The sequence below is a fragment of the Pipistrellus hanaki genome (genome assembly GCF_964339955.1).
Source record: "Pipistrellus hanaki genome assembly, chromosome: 6".
NCBI lineage: Eukaryota > Metazoa > Chordata > Mammalia > Chiroptera > Vespertilionidae > Pipistrellus > Pipistrellus hanaki.
In genome coordinates, this window is record NC_140508.1 from 48997480 (window position 1) to 49019472 (window position 21993).

General features: G+C 35.6%; 1 protein-coding gene across 3 annotated transcripts in view; it reads right to left on the reverse strand.

The window, feature by feature from the left end:
- Nucleotides 1-21993, reverse strand: part of RTTN (rotatin) — a 107596-nt gene that overhangs the window by 36638 nt on the left and 48965 nt on the right. For all 3 annotated transcript variants that reach the window (XR_014795341.1, XM_084887962.1, XM_084887963.1), the window contains exons 24-34: nucleotides 19336-19524; nucleotides 18422-18661; nucleotides 16943-17087; nucleotides 13585-13739; nucleotides 10822-11041; nucleotides 10377-10505; nucleotides 9799-9909; nucleotides 7925-8083; nucleotides 7544-7615; nucleotides 3618-3807; nucleotides 2246-2337 (exon numbers count right to left, since the gene is read on the reverse strand). Coding sequence is in view for 2 of the 3 variants with exons in the window: in XM_084887962.1 (XP_084744088.1) it covers nucleotides 2246-2337; nucleotides 3618-3807; nucleotides 7544-7615; nucleotides 7925-8083; nucleotides 9799-9909; nucleotides 10377-10505; nucleotides 10822-11041; nucleotides 13585-13739; nucleotides 16943-17087; nucleotides 18422-18661; nucleotides 19336-19524 (1702 nt within the window). In the remaining variant the exon portion in view is untranslated. The remainder of the gene's footprint in view (nucleotides 1-2245; nucleotides 2338-3617; nucleotides 3808-7543; nucleotides 7616-7924; nucleotides 8084-9798; nucleotides 9910-10376; nucleotides 10506-10821; nucleotides 11042-13584; nucleotides 13740-16942; nucleotides 17088-18421; nucleotides 18662-19335; nucleotides 19525-21993) is intronic.

Consider the following 21993-nt stretch of genomic DNA (forward strand, 5'->3'; position numbering starts at 1 on the left):
CTATTTTTTAGACTAAATTTGGTCCTAAAGCTGCTGCAGCACATTGGTATGTACTAGGTATAAACCCCTATCTAGTTTGGATACTTCTGAGAACTAGAAAAGTGACTTCAGGAAGAAAAACAACTACTGCCTGGGGATGGGGCCACTGAATTAGACGGAAGCCATTTCTGAACTGGCTTATTTACAAGGGCAATACCACCAAGGTGGAAATGACACCCCTTACTCTATGTGTAATTTACAAAATTCCAAGCCTTCCAGAGCCAAGTAACTGAACTAATATCCGTTACATTACCCCATCAAGTCTCTATGGTATAATCTAAGATCTGACCCAAATCAATCATAGAGCTTTCCTTAGAAAAACTGAATGGAAAAGCAAAACATAAATCAATAAATTGCATCCTTTGTTAAATCTGTGAGATACACTAAACAGTTATATAAATAACCACATAAGCTTATTAGCAAGATTTTCATCATGCAACTGATGCTTCAATTTGTAATTTTAAATTTTTCTTATGCCTGAGAAAGGTTTATTTAGTCTAGGTACTGAGAGCTTAGGTTTAAAATAATACTGGTATAATAAATAAATCCTCCAGATTTTTCTTCTGTTGAGACAAAGAGATAGAGTATGTCAGGCATGATAAGATGAGCAGAATTAGGGTAATTAAACTACTTTGGTGAATAAAGCCACTGATGCCCAAACTCTTATTTGGAAGTTAAAAAAAAAAAAAAAAAAAAAGAGTTGACTGTAAAAATTCTAATGGATAATACCAGTCTTTTTAGAAACTTCAATAAATAAATCTAACATAGGACTATATATAAAAATTCTTTTAAAAAACAGATTCCATTGCTACATATTTCTCAAAGTGTATGTTGCATCCTAGCACAAACAAGTTAAAGGCTTTCACATTAAAAGAAATGCTTCTATTTGATTACAACAAATAATAAATTTCAAAAGTTTTTCTCAGTATATCCAGTATACTAATCTGTAATATTTATATTATATTATTATAAAATTGAGAAATTCAAGAGTTTGATTTGCTTTCACTTTCTGTACTTAAGTTTTTTTGTAAAGGATAAATACATCTTGATATCTACAAAATAACTAAGATAGCTCAACATTAAATAGAGCAATTACTTTTTACTGGACAGCTACTATGAGCAAAGAACTGAAAAATGTACAAATATTTTCAGGTTAGTCAACAGCCCTTGAAACAGACAGGGTAACTTAAGAAGAATTACTTTTAAGCACATATTAATGCTGTCCATCTGTGAACTAAATAAACTCCTTTTTGCATTTAATCATATTATTTCTTTTATTGCGACAAAGACAGATACTATTTCTAGCTTGGAAAGGAAAGGATGACATCTAGTGGAACCAAGGTAATTATTCTACTTTTCCAAATAAAGGTTCAATTTAGCACTGAAAACCAACTCTTCTCTTTTGAGTCTAGAAAAAAATAAAAGACTATTAAAACTGTAGGGAAAAGTATCAGTCTCTTGAGAAACTGTGTGGTAAGTGACTCCTATTAATGCCTGCATAATAGCTATTATTCTCATACTGTTTTGCTCCTGGAAGCACAGGTGACAACCTTTCCATCCTAGGTTCTACAAACACAATAATTATTCCAAAAACACTTTCCAATAAAACATACTGTTTTCCAGTGGAGAATAAATGATTCTGTGTGCTTGTAAAACAAATAAAAACCAGTACCATTTATTACTATTATTTAGAAATATTTAGTGTGTCAAACTTTTTAGAATAGAGTAACTTATGAATGGGAAGAAAAAGAAAAAAGGCAGGTATACATAAATTCCAGGTATCTCATATGATCAGGACGAGCTTCTGTCTAATGCATGTGTGTAGAAATGTGTCCATTAGTACCATCTGGAATCTTTGAGGGGGTCAGCTATCTCCAAACTGCTTTGTTCTTAAGCAAAATTTCAGGGCACTCAAGCATTATTAATCAGTGAAGATCTGTTTTCTTCTTCTACAATTATTATAACATTTAAAGTTTTGGTTGAATCAGAGAAGACAGGAAAGAGGGTGGAAACTCATCTAAAAGGATGGTCAGTATAGGGACCTGAGCAAGGCAGCCCCTTGTTTTGCTCAGCCAGAACTTCAAGTAAATTGCAGCTGTTATAACCAAACAAACCTTAGAATTCCTACTAGGCTTCTCTCTCCACTATGTAAATTCAAATTGTTTCACAGATTCAAAGGAAGCACTTATGAATTCTTTGGAAGTACCATTGTTTCCGAAGTGGAGAGAGAATTTGGGTCTTGGTCTTGATGGGGCATTCTAGATGGTGCCCTCCAAAACTTGAGTGAGTCATCCAAACCTGTGACAATAGGAAAGCAGTCAAGCAAATAGTCTCCTGGGTATTGAAACAATTAACAGAAAAACAGTCATCACATGAAACCAATCAAGAACTAAGAGAAGAGGTTGGTCTAATTTTTATTTGCCTAATTAATTTATATGTAAAGCTTGTTTTACAGAAAATTTAATGCAATTAGCTGACTGTGCTTTAGCTTAATCTAGCACAATTTATCAAGAGCACATTCTTGATAAATCGCAAATGTAATGTGACTAAGAAACATAGAGCCTGTTATAGCAGTTCCTGGATCCAATGCCAGAACATCTGTCCATTCCCCAAATCAGGGCGGGGCCATACATTTACATGGCTCCAGGGCCAAGCTCTGAGTAACACAGGTCCAAAGACATCCAAACAATTAAATGGGGATGGACACTTATTTAGAATGTCCAAAATGTCATCAAACTTAATTTTCCTCTTAATTCCTCCAAGAAATGAGCAGAAAAGTGAATTAGAGATTTTAAATATTTCATGATAAAGAAACTGCATGACTCCAATTTACTCTTAAATGTCTCAGGGAAATTATATGCATACACATGGCATGGGGGCAAATATTATAAAATGGTAACATTTGGGAATTCTTGTATCTTTTCTGTAAGTGTAAAATTATGTCAAGGTTTTTTTTAATTACTTTAAAGTTTATTTTAAAATTTATTATTTTTAAATCATTAGAAATTAACATAAGACATAATTATTATCTACATGTTAAGGTCTTATACTACAAGAGAATCTACAAACAGAAATGAAAAAGTTTCAGCAAGATATTTTGATAAATGAGTAACATGCCAAATATAAATAATTTTTGCTATGTTAGCAAAACAAATTAGAGAACTTGGTAGGAGAAGGTCTTATTCCTGATTGCCTAGGATGAACCTTTCCAAATTTCAAAACAATAGTAGAGAAAAGTATAAAACTTTGCTGAAGGGTATGAAAACTTATGAAACATTTATATGATTTCAGAAATGGTTTCTATGAAGTATTTATAATGTAGAAAAATGCTTAGGCAATGTTTAGTGAAAGAAGAGGATACAAAACATACATAAGATATGAACACAATTATATAAAACAAACAAAAGCTATAGAGGAAGATGCCTGAAGGAAAATACACCCTAACGCAACAAAGGAAAGTGGAACCAGAGAAGAAACCAATTTTTCCTGTGTACTTGGCATTATTTTTCAAACATTTTATAACAAATAGAGTTTAAAAGGTGTTATATTTTATAAAAATCTAAATATAATGTACTTACCATTTAAATCACTGCTTTCTGAAGTTCCATTAGGAGCAGAACAACTTGAATCAAAGGTATACAGTCCCAGGTAACAATGTTTCACCATCTGATGCAAATGTTCATAGAAATGGCAGTGATACAAGAGAGCCTGCAGCGCGGGCTTTCCTACCAGCGACAGGCCAGAGTCCTCATCATGGACACAGGGGCCCTGCAGGAAAAAGAGGGAGAAAGAGAGACAGTGAATTATCACATGATTTCTTCAAAAAGACCCACTGTCTCCCCACACTCCCCAGGTGTGACCTGGCCTCTCCCCTCCCTGTCCTGCACAGCAGGCCTAGGGCATTCATTACTTCCCAGCATTCTACGTCTTTGCTGCCTAATGATCCACTGAAGGCAGAGGCTTTACTCCATCTCTTGAGGGGCCATTTAATTTAAAATTCTTCTATAAAATGGTGCAACTTTAATCAAGTAATTATGTACTTGAGCCATAAATTCAAAAAGCTACTTTACAACCTACACAAAACAATAAGTATTAAAATATCAGAAATAATGTGGTCCAGTAATTACATCCACAATTAGTCTTTGTACCTATGAATAAGCTAGAGAGAATGCATGGCCTTATCAATATCCACAGTGAAAGCTGATTGCCATTTCCCTTTCTGCTGATCTAACCCTGCCAAGGGGAATAGCCACAGGCACCGACACACACTTCCCACCAGGAAATTATAACTAAAGACAAAGGATGATTAACAGCTTAGAAAAACTTGAGATATGATATAAGCTCACAGTGCAAGAAATAAATAAATAAAAATGCTACGGTTTGAAAAAAAAATCACCCAAATAAATATTTTTAATCACACACACACACACACACACACACAGAGGCTAGAGTGGTCATGGTCCAGGAAGCAGAGATTAGAAAGTGTAACCACAGCCCAATAAGTATATCTGTAGCGAATTAGTGGTTTTCACTTTTAGAATCAACCTACATAGATAAAATGGAGGCTGCAGAAGAGAATGTAAACGCAATCAGCCTTCACAAAGTAAAAGTAAAGATAAAACTGGCAAAGATTACAGTAGAAGTGAGGAGACACTACTAATATAAAGATAGGAACAGCTTAGCCACATTCTCTTGCCTTCTAAGTGGAGCCAAGAGGCGGGATCCATAGATAACAGAACCAGAAACAGCAGGGCGACCCATGGAGAAAGTAAGAAGGTAATAGAACTACAATGGAGGAGATTGTTTAAATGAGCTAACTCCTATGTGTCGACACAGCACAGGAACAAACATTATTGCAAACATGCTGAAGAATTAAAATCAGTAGGAGGCAAAGCTGTCTCTGTGAATGGAAAGGGATAGTGAATTTCATTGTAAGTTCATTCAAAGTATTTTAACTTCTCAAAGGAAACCAAATGATCTGAAATACATGCATATTATTACACGACCATTATTTATTTTTCATTCGATTTCGTTTAACTAAACATTAAGCCTGAATCTCCACAGGCCCCAGCTTCCTAGTGGCAATAGCATATTAACAACAGAGCTTTACTCAGCAGTGAAGCCAAGCCCAGCACACGCACAAAAATGGTCTGACTCAGGCTTCCAGATGACTAATGCTACCAGGGCCGGAACAATGGAGCCTTTCACACACAGGCCAGGCTCCCCGCCACAGGTCCACCAGTAATTGATGGGGCTGTCATCCCCGGACTGGGGAGATCAACTCAGTCCAATTGCTCTGACTCAGGATGTCTATATTCTTACCAGCCCTGCCCTCAGGTGAGTGCTAGGCTGCCAGATCATCTGCAGAATTGCCAGGGAAGCAGAGAAGGACAGCATGCAAAGCAAGAAAACCCTTAAAATCACTAGGAGCCATTACAAATGAATTTGCAAATAAAAAATTAATTATGTCATAGAATATTTAATTTGAAAATATTATTTTCAAGGATGTAATAAGCTATAATATTAATATTCAAAAATATTTTACTCCTAGCATTAGAGTTCTAATATATCCATTAGCTATGATTCAGAAGGAAACGGAAACAAAATAAACATTACATTTGTGAACAGAGAATTAATATTTTCCAGAAGAAAAAAATATTTTGATACATAACAAAATTTTTAAATGCTATAATGCAATCAAGAATAGAAAAATGATCCTAATTACACAAGAAAACCTTACCTACATATAAATTATAAATATAGTTAAGATGATATTGCTTCTCTAACACTACTTACTGTTTTTGTTAAATCAATACTTTGTAATGAATACATTAAAGAATGAAAAATGTGCACTAATAATTATCACACTGAACATGAAATTAATCTATATTATGACTATAAATGACCGCTATCTAAAACACACACAAACACATATGCAAACAGTTTACAGCTATGCCCATCAAGAGTACACAGCACTAATGACATCTCTCCCGCCCCAAACAATGAGCATATGTAGAACCCACACCTCTAATCAACAGAAATCAGGGCTTTTGAGCAGATGTCTGATTCCAGGCTGGGGCTGGAAAAGTCTAGAACATCTTGCTGTACCAGAAAGTGATGAAGACTGTTGAAGACATGTGAAAAGGACAAAAACTCTTTATGAAGGGGCTCCTTTTGGGCAAATCTGGAATAATTTAAACATCTAACTAATGACAAACAGATTATAACCCATGAAACAAACTAAGTTTCCTGGAAGTTAATACTGGTCTAAATAAAATTTAAAAAGTGAAATAAAATAAAATAAATGGGGAACAAAGGAAAGCTCTTCCTTAGAATAAAATGTAATAAATGTAGAAGAAATGATGGAAATAAAAAATCACCATTTGGCAATCATTCTGTAACAAATGTTTTAGACAAGAATCTCGAGTGGAAAAAAGTTAAAACTAATGAAAAAAAATTGATAAGAAATAGATATTTATAGTCTCAAAGTATCTCCCCTAACACCACAATGAATAACACTGGGGACTTTACCTCAAAAGTGAGCAAAGTTAGTATCCCCAGCAATGGGACAGAGAAAGCAGGTCTCCTGATACACTGCCCTGAGAACACTACCTCCATGGCTTCTCTGTGGAACTACGGAACCTGAATCTAATCACGAGAGAATACACACCTATTTTTTTTTCCCCAAATTTTTTTTTAATTTATTTTTTTTATTTTAATATATTTTATTGATTTTTTTTGCCCCCCTCCCTCCCTCGCATACATACCCTCCCTCCCCAGAGTTTTATGTCCATTGGTTGTACTTATATGCATGTATACAAGTCCTTCGGTTGATCTATTATCTCTCCCAGATCTCCCTCCCCTCCCTACTGTAAATTGACAGTCTGCTTGTTGCTTTACTTAGACACACCTATTTAAAGAGTATTACAACTAGTAGGCTGCACTCATCAAAAATGCTGAGGTCACAACTGTTAAACGTTTAGCAACTATTTTAGATGAAGAAACCAAACAGACATGACGACTTGTGCAACACATGCTTAGTAAACACTGTGTGAACTCATTTCTGTTTAAAATTAGTACTTTACCACTGCAGCCCTAGTGGTTGGTTTAGCTGGTTAGGAGCACCAAAAGGTTGTGGGTTCAATTTCCTGTGAGAGCACGTACAGTAGGCAACTGATCAATTGATGTCTCTCTCTTCTCTCTCTCTCTCCCTCTCACCCTCACACCACCACCACCCTCAGATCAGTAAAAGCTATCCTCAGGTGAGGATGAAAAAATAATAATAAAGTTACTTTACCACTACAGAGCAGAATTTATAAATCTGATCAAGCATTAAGAAAATTTCTATATTTTCTTTCAAGAGATCCTATTGCCTTGTATGAAAATTCACCAGTAATGAAATATATATATATATATATATATATATATATATATATATGCTGAAACTTTATCATCAATTAATCTCAACTATCTACTAGGTAGACCATTGTTTAAAGTCACCCACCTGCCAAGTATAATCCTTTACAATTTCTGATGGCATTGGAATTACAAGGAGATTCTGAAGAATAAATGCAGCCTGAAATTAAAAAAAAAAAAAAGTCAATACTGCCATCTGGTTGCCACCTCTGAAATAACCAGCATATTGAAAGTTAGTAACAAAAGCATGTTTCATGCATATGTCAACAGGCCATTAAAGGACTCCAATATTTACTGTGAATTAATATGTTCTTCTTTCTCTACCACCATTTTATTTGGGTTTTTGCAGACGTAAGAGATGATGGTCAAGGGTCAGTCCACCATGTTCAATAGGGAGTTGGTATGGTCAAAGGACCATCACATGCATTTCTAAGGGAAAGGGGAGAAGGTGCTAAACAGACGGGCCTACCTCTCGGCGCACCATGCTGCATTCCAACTGGTCCAGAAGAATGTTCACCACAGTTCCCCAGAGCCCACCAGAAATGTTCTGACAGCTGTTAGCCAAGGCCACACAGCCAGTTTCTAGGGTGGTCAGTGCAGATCCTAATCCCAGAGAAGTGAACCTCACCTGTTCAAGATAAGGGAGAGGCAGGAAGAGATTAACCAATGAGCTTATATGCATATATGCACAGCCCATGGACAGACCATAGTGTGGTGAAGGCTTGGGGAGTATGGGAGCCAGGTGGAGGAGTTCAATGAAGGAGACAGGGGAAAGGAGGACATCTATAATATTTCAACAATAAAGATTAAAAAAAAATAAAAATTTAAAAATTAAAAGAAGGTTGTCAAAGAATCTGATTCCCTACTATAAATTCTTAATTTTTCTGGTACATAAGATATCATACTTTTATGACATTGTCTTGACAATCCTAAATTATAAAGACACTGGTAGAAAACAATGCCCTATATAAGTTTATGAATGAATAAAATACTATTCCATGACTCAAGAAAACAATAATATAAGGGGAAAAGTTAAATAAAAGCAAATGTCCCCAAAAAATCAAAACCAGGTATAAATTAGAATAAAAAATATAGCTTACAAGACGTTTTCTAGGGAAAGCATAGAACACTTACATATCTTTAATGAACCAATTCCTGTGTCTCCCTCATTTTTAAAGAGATTACCAATTATTCTGTTCTATCTTTCTTAGTGTCTCTTACAAATAAATGGTTTTAACTTTTTTGAACCTTCTTTTCAAAAATAAGTAATGAAATTATTTTTATAAGACATTTATAAGTTACGCATTTTGATGAATTTCTGACTTATGATCCCCAAAACAGTATTGCACTAATAACAATAAAGCAATTTAAAAAAATGTGGTCATGATATAGTCCAGCAACAAGTTCATGAGAGAAACTTGCAGGAAGTCCAAGTTTAATGTGTCTAAAAAAATGTAACCTCTAGTTTCAGATCAAATAATATCTCTGTAAATCAAAGTTTTTAGTATAATAGGATATAATCATTTCTTGCTTGAAATTAGTGGACAGTGTGCATAGTTAACAGCACTGTATTACAGACTTAAATATTTGCTAATCACAAAATACAACAAACAAACAAAGAGAAGGCAGGAGGAAACTGTTAGAGGTGAAAGATATGTTTATGACATTGATGTAGTGATAGTATCTCCAAACACATGAAGTTGTGCATGTTAAATATGTACAGTTTTCTGTATGACAACCATATAGAAAATGTGTTACTAATATAAAACTTTGCACTATAATGGAACTATTCTATTAAATGACACTCAAATATCACTTGGCAGCTATCCTTCTAAATTGGTTGAAAATGGCTGGGTTTTTCCAATATTTTTCACTGTTCTATCTTTTTTTCTGTTTTTAATCTGTATCCTAATGAATCTGATGAAGAGGGGGTGCTATGAACTGAAACATATACCCCCAAAATTTTTTATGTTGAAGCCTTAACTCCTGATGTGACTGTATTTGAGGACAGACCTTTCAGCTGGTTATGAAAGTTCAATGAGGTCTTAAGGGTGGATCCTGATCTGATGAGAAGGTGGTCATCCGAAGGCAAGAAACAGCTCTCCCCTAATACTCCAAGCCTCCAGAACTGTGAGAAAATAAAATTTTGTTCTTCAAGTCCTTCCCTTCCCCAACTCTACGGTATTTTGTTATGGCAGCCCAAGCTAAGATGGGATTAAATAAAGTTTAAGGTACAGTCACTACAATGGTCTCATTTTGGAAGACAGGAATATGTATATGCATATGCTTTATGTCCTTTGTTTTTTATCTACCCATCATAACTCAACTTTTCTTCACACTGACCTCTGGGTCTCGATCCACCCACAATGGAATCAGCCAAGCCAATCCTTGCTGCATAGGAGTGTGCTCCTCACCATGACCACCCAAAGGCAAAAACCAAAGTGGCATCCACTCCTAAAATGTAAAAAAATTAAAAAAAAAAAAAAACAAATATATTAGGGAAGTCTCAAAGAATAAAATATAGGGAATTTAAATAACTCTTAATTTTAAAAAACCAAAACAAAGTAAAAATACACTTAAGACTTGGTTTTAATTCATTAATTTAGCCAAAACAAGGCAAACAAAAATATTAGCTTCCCCTTAAAAAGCTAAATATACCATTTTTTTCTTCAGAATAGCTATTTTCCCCATGATTCAGAAACAATGTAGCTCACAAGCCAGATTTCAATCAAAACAGACTTCAGACTTTTATAATATGTAATACAAAGAAACATCTCAGTCAAAGATCATTTTTGTCTCCAAGAAGAAAAGTCAAAAGAAATATTTTCATATAGTAAACATATAGGCTCAAAATGTACTAGACATCGCACATTCCTTTTCTAGCAGCTGCTTGGAAGAAGGGCAGCTCTCAATGCTCTCACCGAGCTCTGGGCCTCGGCCATCATCTCATGAGATAAGTGAAGCAAGCAAAGAATCGTGCTCTTTGTCACGCCCTTCCCCATGAAAGACATGGCATTTCCTCCGCGTTCCACGTAAAAGGAAGTGATGACCTGAAAAACAAATGTAAGCAATTTCACAGCAGTGTTACTCTGAATGATGAAAAAGGCCAAATATATCATTGCTACTGACATATCTGAATTGAATCCTAACCACGTAAAGTGTATGTATTACTCTCCGTTTAGACATTTAAAAAATGGTTAATATGGTAAATTTTACCACAATTAAAACAAAAACTCCTACATATTTATTAATAAAACTCTTTAAAACTTACCCGTGCGTGGCACACAGGAGGTGATGAATGAACAGTAAACAACTATTATTTGAGAGTTGCTATTGCTGTTACAGTCACTGGTTATTTTTACTTACTTCAAGGAGACCTGATAAGTACTTCCCACAAATTTCGAGTGGCTTTGCAAGAGGAGAATGTGAGCTCCACCCGGGCAGTGCAGTGAGGTGAGCCATCCCTCGTAAGGTCCTCTCCAGGGAAGGGAGGCCATAGAAGTGAGGAGCATCCGTGACTCTCAGGCACTGGAGCAGTTTCAGAGCCAGCTGTGTTTGGAAAACGTAAAAAAGTTCCAAGCATTTCCTGGGAATGTAAAGGAAGGAAAAAGTCAACCATAGGATGAGTGTGATGGGCTTAACAGGTGATTGTCTTATTGGTGGCAAAGGATTCTTAACAAATACTTTATCAGAAAAGTATAAATTAAGACAAAAGGCAGAAAATATTTCCTCTCTAAAGAAAAGTTTAAAAAAAAAAAAAAAAGAATAGTTAAAATAGCATCTCGGGTATAAAATGTAAAATAGCAGCAATAATTGAAAAATACATAAATGGATACTGGTATTGTCACACAAAAAAATTGAAAACTTGGAATGAAAATTAAATGGATACTTTAAGTGAATTTAATTGACATATTCTAAACCTATACTTTTAATCATTCACTATCATTAAAAATTCAAATTTTTAATTCACTAAAATGTTTTTTTTTCCACAGAAAACTAAAGTAAAAAGAAAGCCCTAGCCAGTTTTTTTTTTTTTAAATATATTTTACTGATTTTTTACAGAGAGGAAGAGAAAGGGATAGAGAGATAGAAACATCGATGAGAGAGAATCATCGACCAGCTGCCTCTTGCACACCCCCTACTGGGGATATGCCCGCAACCAAGGTACATGCCCTTGACCGGAATCGAACCTGGGACCTTTCAGTCTGCAGGCCGACGCTCTATCCAATGAGCCAAACCAGCTTTGCTCAGTGGATAGAGCATCGGCCTGTGGACTCAAGGGTCCTGGATTCGATTCAGATTAAGGGCATAAGCCCAGGTTGCAGGCTCGATCTGCAGTAGGGGGCATGCAAGAGGCAGCAAATCAATAATTCTCTCACATCATTAATGTTTCTCTCTCTCTCCCTCTCCCTTCCTCTCTGAAATCAATAAAAATCTATTTTAAAAAATAAATAAAATAAAATACAATGAAGTCATTATTTTAAAAATTGTAATTCTTGGTTGAAAAATTTGTATTTGGTTCTTTTTTATAGTCTCCATCTCTCCACATTTTTACTAATCTTGTCCATATGTTCCTCTAATAATTATTATGCTTATTTAAAATAATATTATTTATAATGGTAGCTTTAAAGTTCTCATATTTGACATCTATAGATATGTTTCTAATGACTTTTTTCTCCTAATTATGGGAGACATTTTTCTGTGCTATCACAATTCGCTTTCTTTGTTATTATATATCAAACTTTTGTATAAAAGAGCTAGTTAAAGTGAAGAACATAATAATTTCTCATGGTAATGGCCTGCCCTTTGATCACCAGACTTGGGTTATGGGCTGATCTTTTGGATCTAACCAGGTGTTAAGCTGAATCAGGGCTGCTTTAACAAAATGTCATGTGTGTGGGATCAGGCCTCTCCCTCCAGCAGATCCTTGGGATTTAAGCACAGGAAGACCTAATCAAAGTAAAAACTTCTGTATGCATCAAAGGACATTATCAAGAGAGTGAAAAGACAACCCACAGAATTGGAGAAAAAATTGTAACATATATTTGATAAGGGATTAACGTCCAGAATATATAAAGACAACTCAACAACAATAAAACAATTCAAAAACAGGAAAAGGACTTGCTTCTCCAAAGAGATAACAGTAACAAGTGGTGGTAAGGATGTAGAAAAATGGCAACACTCAAGCACTGCTAGAGGGAATGTAAAGTGGTGTAACTGCTGTGGTAAACGGCTTGGCTCTCCCCAAAAATGTTAAATATAGATTTATCAAAAATATGAGTCCTAGGTATAATCTTTAGAATCAAACATATGTTTGCACACAAACTTGTATATGAATGTTCATAGCAGCACTATCTAAAATCCTCAAGGTGGAAACAACTCATTTGTTTACCAACAGATAAAGGGATAACCATAATGCGGTATATCTATACAAGGACTATTACTCAGTCATCGGGAGAAATAAACACTGGCATGTGCTATACAATAGATGGTCCTTGAAAACACGATATTAAGTGGAAGAAGCCAGACACAAAAGGCCACATGCTGTTTGATGCCATTTGTATAAAATGTCCAGAGCAGTCAAATCCATATACAAAAAGAACATTATCACTGCCATGGTCTTGGGTAAGGTGTGGGGAAGAAGCTGTTTAATGTGTACAAAGTTTCTTTGGGTGGGTAATAAAAATGTTCTGGAATTATAATGATAGTTGCACAACAATGTGAATATACCAAAAGCCATCAACTGTACACATTTAAATAATCAAAATAAATAGTAAAATTTAGCTAATTTTTAAAATAAAAATGGAAGTCAGAACCAGACAGACATTTGAAATAATCAATGTAAAAATACTCATAAATTCATAGAAATGGATATGACCTCTCAGGTTGATGTGTAGAGAATTAAAAGATGACCAAGAACTAAAACTTAGAGAAAAACGAAACACTTTCCATGTGAAACTGCAATCAGGCTGCAGCAGAGATTCAGCTGAAATGAAAACAGACCACCACAATGATTACTGAAGTCTTTCCTTCTCTTAACTTGAAGCAAATAAAAAATCAACTCCTTGGAAATAAAAGAGAATCCAGTTCCCTATCCACGTCCTCTAACCTTCAATGATACAAAAGTACCTGTTAGTAACCGCCCCGAAACTGAGCAGCAGGGAATTGTAAAGAGCCATCAGTTCCTTCTGGAGCTGTTGCCTGACAGCCGTCCGGAAGTCATCTGTCTCTTCTCGGGCCTGTGACTCTGTCAGAACCAGCAGGTCTAACAGAGGGTTTGGACTCTGAAAAATGAAATGGGTAAAGAATATAGTTACTCTCTAGCTGAGCTGTGTGTTGTTTCCTATGGAGGTTTTTTGTTGCTCCTCGTGTTCTGGGGTAATTAAGAGTGGTGTTACCTAACCAGCAGGTGTGGGTCTCTCTAGACCTCCTGCAGATGGTCTACACTCAAAGGATGCTTCATGTATCATCTCAACAAAAGAAAAGCATATCCACTCTAGAAAACTGAGGAAAACACAGAGAAGCATAATGAGAGAAACAAACACCACCCACAATCACATCTCACAGGAAAAGCAGCTTTTAACCTCCTGGCACATACTCCTCTTTTTGCATGTGTAGAGTATAAATAAAATTATAATTCTATATTTTTAATAAAACTGAGGTCAAGTGAAAAAAATCCACTATTTAACCATTTCCTTACTTCATTACTATTATTTCTTCAAAAACATTCTAATATCTGGTATTTTTCAACCACGATTATTTACCACACTGACCACTGCACAGTTAGTGACTGATAATTTCACTGCGTGGTATAGTGGGCTCAATTCTAATAATGTCTTATGTACAAACTTTAAGCAATGAAATAACTGAATCAGAAGATTATAAGAGTTTATTGCTTTTGATGAACATTGCCAAACTGTCCCTACAGTAAGTGTACTACTAATACACACAACCCCACATGGTGTGAGAAGACACAGCATCCCAACCAGTGCTGATATCACTACTATTGTAATCTTTGCCAACTTCCTAGGCTAATAAACAAATAAAACTAATGCTATTTAAACATTTTTCTGTTTTTCATTTTTAAAGAAGTAACTAGAGAAATATAATGATATTAAGAGAATAGAAAATATTAACTGATATACGAAGTATTTTTCAAACACCTATAATGTCACAGACAGTGTGCTAAAAATAAATAAAATAAGATTCATTTAATTTTTTGATTAAAGTAGAAAACTTGCATTTTCTTCTTTTACACATGGGCAAACAGAGGTTTATAAAGAGGTCGAGTAATTTGTCCAAAGTGATAAGAATTAGCAGAATAAGAACCTAATCTCACAACCTTTTTACTGCAAAGTTATTTAATATTCTGTTCCCAGCATTATGTCAATCAACAGAGCAGTGCATATACAACATACAAAGAGAGATAAATGTAATTACTGCTGTTCTAACATCCTTCACCTAATGAACTCAATTCAAAAATAACCACATTCTCTTTAGAAAAAAGAAATGAAAAAATGGGAAGAAAATTCTAAGCTGTTTACATATGTAACATGTAGAATATACTTCAATCAGGTACACACAATTGCAAACAATACAACTGAAAGCCTTTCAAAAGTACTGGGGAGAGACATTTTGCTTTTAATTTCCTTTACTGTTTCACACCTAAGCCGTTTTTTCTACCACCTGTCCCTTTCATCTTGAGCAAGAACTGCCTCATTTGGATCCAGTAAAATTACATGAAACATAACTATAACTTCATGTTTCATATATGAATAAAACAATCAAGATTCGCATTTGATAAGTTCATAAAAATAAATATATATTCTATAGTATTCTTAGCCCCACATAACCAAAGGTGGATTTAGACCCACAGTGCCTCCAACTCCCATACACACTGACAAAATGAACAAATTATTTTAATACAAAATCCATCTTAGTAAAATATAACTTTATATGACTATATTGATACAGTATGTATAACCTAAAATTAAGATTCCTCCAAAGAATTTCATTCTACTCATAACTTGTGTTTGCTAGTAAACTGCTGAGACTTTTTCCCTTTATAACCTATCTTGGGCTCACATGTTAACATTGAGATTTAGTGAACCTCAGCAGCATCACTTATAAAATATAGGATGAATTACTACTCCTCAAGCACAAAAGAGAGCAGAAAAGATGTCTTTACTTAGTAACCTTAAGTGCTTAATCCTATCTGAAGGTTTTGTCATTAGACATTAGTATTCAATCCTAATTTTAAACCAACTACTTGAGTCATTATTGTGTCACTGCTGACCTCCAAAAGGCAACAATTTCTGTAATGATGGTTCATTTTCTTTTAGCACACAGTTTCCATCCATCATATCCCATTTTCCACCCATCAGCAAACTACAACAGTAGAATGTGTAATGCCCCCCATAAAGTCTGCATGCACATGTGCCTGTGAAAGTGGCCAAAAAAGAGACATCCGCAGTATAGTTCTAAAAAGCCAACCCCCAAAAAAGTATGATCCCACTTTTACAAACTTCCATCAAAAACTCATTCTGTCAAGAAAGATGTTCAAACTCACCACTTCTAGGCTCTTTTATATATTAACAAAATATCATTATATGAAAATATAGATTAGTAGTGCAACAAATTCCCAAAGTGCCTTAGAATTAAAATGTTTGTAACAGCCTTAGCCAGTCTGGCTCAGTGATTAAAGCATGGGCCCATGGACTTGAAGGGGGCCTACCAGGTTTGATTTCAGTCAAAGGTGCATGCCTCAGTTGCATGCTCGATCCCCAGCCCTGGTCGCAGCATGTGCAGGAGGCAAACAATTGATGTGTCTCTCTCACATCAATGTTTCTCTCTCTCTCCCTCTCCTTTCCACTCTCTCTAAAATATATGTCTTATAATGTCTATTATCTTCTTTATCAATTTAGGCCCTCTTTTCTAATTTTTGGTTATTTATGTGTGATTACTTGCAAAAAGGATTATCTTTACTGGGTTAAATAAATTTGTATGGTGTTTGAAAAACAACAACACATAAACCAACAGTACATAGTGAGCTAGCTTCTTTGGCAAGTTTTCCTTAGGATGATACTACATTAAAGCCTGAGCACCTTTGGACTCACTCTTCCCACCCTCACCTTCACATACCCTCACTGCCTCCATCTGGCTTGGCTCCCTGCCTCTCACGTGCCTGTTTGCACTCCCCCCACGCAAAGATCCCCACTTGAAAATACAGCTGCAGCAGAAAACTCCAAGAGAATAGGTTTTATAAACAGAGGACTGAAAGTCCCATTCATCTGTAGACTTTTAATTTAATACAATTAGTTACAACAACATCAAGAAAGCCATGTTGCTCTGAGCCCTCTAATACAACATGAGTAGCAATTCACTTAGCAAGGCTATATAAATATGTCACTTTTCCATAATATAATATTAATGATTTTCAAATAAATCACTGTCGCACCTAAAATGCAAATTCCTTAACAGCACTTACAGGTCTAAGAAGTAATTCTAGAAGCCAGTTTAGAAGTTCCACGGATGAATTTTTTCTTTGCTCCTTCAATAACTTATTTAAAAAATGTATGATATCTATTAGCAGTTTCTCATCTTCAATGCAAGCAGGAAGCACTTGTAAAAACCTATAACAAAGAAGACAATAATTATGGTTGCTAGCTCTTAAAGTGGTGGTTGATAAATATTTAGCCACCAGCTGAGAAGAGGCATGCTGACTTGTTGTGTTTGCCCATTTCCATAGTGTAAATACCCCCAGGGCCAACTGCAAGCCACAGTGTGACACACATGCACAGTAGCCTTTCTATATCATAGATGTAATAGGTACAAATAAACTCGAGCAGAGATAATAGGGAAGTGTTGTAAAATAATTACTAGGAAGCAATAACTTTTGTATAATCATCACTTAATTTTCATTAACCTATTTAATTATAAGTTTACATAATTTAATATTAAAGAGTGGCTCTCTTTAAACCAACTAACTTGCAAAACTCCAGAAATTTAAGCATCAGCTCTCTCCAACATGCCACCAGAAAAGCAAAATCAAATTGTGACAGCTGACCTAAATAAAGGAGTTAGCAAATTTCATGTTTAATGAGAAAGTTTCCCATGTTCTAGAGTCACAGGGGCTAAAATGTAAAAACTGCTGCCAATTGCTGCTTCTCAGTATTGTTGATTTCAAGTGCAGCAACCATCTGCTGCCAGTTAAACATGCTATATCGACGAGCTAGAGCCTTTACCATAGCTACTAATGGGCTTCCACATTGGGCAATCAACTTCATGAAATTCACAGTAAAAAGAAAAATGAGATCATATACTTATGGGAGGAAAAAGAGCAAAACAAAACAGCCTGCTACAGGACATCACCAATCCACTGATGTCCTGAGTTATTTATAATATGGGCAGGAATAAATATTCTGTTTGTTCATTCATGTCTTAGCCTAGTTATTTACTTTTTTTTTAAATATATTTTTATTAATTTTTTACAGAGAGGAAGAGAGAGGTACAGAGAGTTAGAAACAACGATGAGAGAGAAACATCAACCAGCTGCCTCCTGCACACCCCGCATCAGGGATGCGCCCACAACCAATGTACATGCCCTTGACCGGAATCGAACCTGGGACCCTGCAGTCCGCAGGCCGACGCTCCGTCCTCTGAGCCAAACCGGTTTCGGCTATTTACTTTTATAAGATAACAAATTTTCCATGATAAGGATATTTTAAAAATTGCTGTAAGTTTATTAGTAATTCCTTCTAAAATGTAGTGATTTCGGTTTTGTTTTGTTTTTCTCTTTTGCTGTTATTAGATATTTATTGCAGGTGACAAAAGTCCTGAGGTTTTTCTTTCTATAAAAGCATTTCTCTCATAATACATGCTCTTTCTTATCTTAAAGGTATGGAGATGGACCCAAACACAATTCAGTCCAGGTCTCTGCAATAGGTAGACTGGAGCTTACACTGACCTGTTTAGTGCGGTGTGCCAAGCCAAGGACTTCAAGGCTGCCCCACATGGGCCCGTGCCCCCCTTGAAAGAGAGTCTGTCGTTCAGAAAGTAAAAACTCATGCTGGTGACAGCAGCCCTCACTTCTCTATGGGTGGCAGCCTGAACGACGGCATGGAGACAGTCCTGCAGGCCCCTGGCTGTGTGCGTCACCTTCAGAGTAAGGGTGTCCTCTGAGGATAACTTCAATGTGGCTAAGAATCTACACAAATTGAAAAAAGAAAGTGACATAAAGGTATTTAAATAAAAACTCACTTTTATTATAAATTCTTACCCCAAATTGTTTTATCTTCATTTTTTTTTTAATTTTTTTTTTTTTATTAAAGGTGGACTCACAGCCCAAAGAAAATCTGGTGTGTATCTGCCAATATTAGGCTTTTATACTAGTATCCTAAGTATTTACATTGACATTTTCCTGCTTATACAACCATAAAGTAACTTTCACTCAAATAAGGAAGAATTAACAGATTAGAATAAGATATTCAGAAGAAATCATCATCATCATCACAATCATAACAAACAATCTTACATACATTTACTGTCCTTTTACTCTGATCCAGAGCACTTTTCTTAGTGATTTGCATCAATTAACTAAAAGAAACTCTGTATAATCTCTAAAACAGTATAGGTGCTCTTTGTTTTTTAATGTACTTCCCTTGTGTGTTAGTTTTTAAAAAGTAATGAACAAAGTAATGTAATCTTTAAAACAGAGTAAAAATTATAATCTTCAGTGCAAAAGCAAGAGCAGATAACAGTAAGTAAAACACACACACACACACACAGAAAAAAAAAAACACCTACTTGATCTAAAGGAAAAATAAAACCTAACTAATTAGGCAAATGTAAATACTTTTTCAACTAAATGTAACAGCTTACTCTTGGATTTTCGTTTCAGAGTCCACTTGCTTCAACAGATTCTCAGTGCCATGATACCATGAGAGGTTCCAAGCTATCCGAAGCATATCTGAGACTGGCTTCAAGGCCAAACAATCAGCAGATAATGGCAACACTATGGAGTAAGGACTCACAGCATGGTGACCAAGAACATGCACTGGGAGGTGATACCTAAAAAAAAAAAAAAAATGTATACAAATAATTAAAATATTTTAAGTTCTCAAATGCCTCTCAAAAAGATGAGCTACAAATGAGGGATAGTTCTGTGCCTCCCATTCTAGAGCAAGCCAGAGATCAGTTCCCAATTTTTCTTTTACCGCTTCTACTGTATAATAATCTACCATTTATTCAGTTATATGCCATGGCGATGTTATACCCATTTTGTAGATATTTAAAATTAGTCACCATGACCACTAAGTGACAGAATCACAGCCTGACAGAATTATGTTTTTACTTGAGAACATAATTGCAACACCCATAATCACTTAATTACTGTGTGTCACCATGAGAACCCAGAAATATTTTTAGATCTAAAAACAGATTCACAGCCATATACATCTCTTAAACCAATCAATGTTAATTTAACAGTGTTTAACAGAACAACAATGCCTCGCATGTTTAAATGTTAAAGAATAATTTTGCTAATAAAACATATACCACACTCCTAATTCATGTATTTATGACTAATGTTAGATAAATTCAATCAGGTAAGATTTCTACAGGGAACTTTTGTGTGCTTTTTCATTTCATGCATCTCAATAAAAGAGGCTAAGGTAGAGGTCTCTATATAAAAATCAGATTGATAATTTAAGTAAAAATAATGCTTTTAAAAAATTGTAATTTTCAACAAAAGTAATCAGGGCTCCTTAGAGAAATGGCTAATGCTAGGTTTGAGACGGGGAAATTGAAGGTGAACCTGGGACATCTCTTTGTGCCAGAAAGAAGAAAGTAGTAAAAGACTCATGGAGCTAAGTGGGAAGGACCCAGAACAGGAGCCTACTTGCTAGGGCTGGTACTGAAGGAAAAGGGGTGAGGCTGTCAATCAAAGGACATCCTTTAATAGTTAGAAAATAAACTGCAAATTAAACCTAAGGAAGGTAGAAGGAAGAAACTAATAAAAAGCAAAGGGTACTACATCATGACCAGTTTTAGAAACCACTACACATCTACCAGATGGACCACGATTTTAAAAATAACATTACTGCCTAAACCGGTTTGGCTCAGTGGATAGAGCGTCGGTCTGCGGACTGAAGGGTCCCAGGTTCGATTCTGGTCAGGGGCATGTACGTTGGTTGCGGGCACATCCCTGGTAGGGGGTGTGCAAGAGGCAGCTGATTGATGATTCTCTCTCATCGATGTTTCTAACTCTCTATCCCTCTCCCTTCCTCTCTGTGAAAAACCAATAAAATATTTTTTAAAAATAAATAAATAAATAACATTACTTGACTAAAGGCATAACAAAGCCTATTTTTTACCCTGTGGACAAATATGGTCTTGAGCAAACTCTCTGGCTCCTGACAACCAGACAACCAAAAAGATGTAGAATGTCAACAATCTTATTAAGCTGCTCTGCTGAGAGTGAGGGTGGCTCCCTGCATCTGTACTGGGAGATGTGGGACAGCGGGAAGCCACAGTCCTGAGACCTAGTGCTGCAGCTCTGTGACATGCTGTGGGAACCTGGAGAGCAGGCCTGTGCACACTGACCAGAGATCACCTTTTCTAGTGGGAATAGGGCTTCTATGCCAAGATAGCGCCCAGCACCACACATGGCATCTCATTCTAATTATGACCTACTGTAATTGCGTATTTTATTATTTAGCCAAACCCAAAGACCATGAAGAGTGGGTGATGTCTACAATCAAGACATTTCTCTCTAAGAATGTGTCCAAGAGGAATTCTCGCACACACATATCAGGAGTCATACTACTATTATACAATTATGTTTACAGGATTGTATAGTGCAGCAAAAACACAGGATCAACCCAAATACTCCGACAGGAAAAGGGACAAACTGTACTAGAGTCTAACAACAGAATATCATACGACAGTAAAAATTAGACAACATGCAATATATCTACCAAGCTATGAAAAGGTATTTTTAAATTAATAAGTTTTGTTAAGATATAATTTACTTATCTTTAAAATACACAATTTTAAGTAGATAGCCTGATGGATTTTTATATATGTATTCATGTGTAACCACCACCCAGAATAAAATAAAAAACATATCCATCATCTCAGAAAGTTTATTTTTCTCCTTTTCTTGTAAATTGATACTCTCCTTACGCTCTTCCAAGAGGTAACTACTGTTCTGACTTCTCTTACCACAGGTCAACTTTACCGGTTGAAGAACTGTAAGTAAATGGAATCTACAATATATATGCCTTTGGTGATCTCTTTCACTCAACATTAGGTCTATGAGACTCACGTTGTTGTGTAAAGAACAGTTTCCACAGATTGTATAGAATTGTATGCACGGTTCTTTTATCAATTCTTCCTATTGTTAGACATTTGGAATGTTTCTTGCTTTTGGCTACTATCGGCAAAGCTGTTATGAACATTCTTTTTTTTTTTTAATATATTTTAATTGACTTCAGAGAGGAAAGAGAAGGAGATAGAAACATCAATGATGAAATAGGA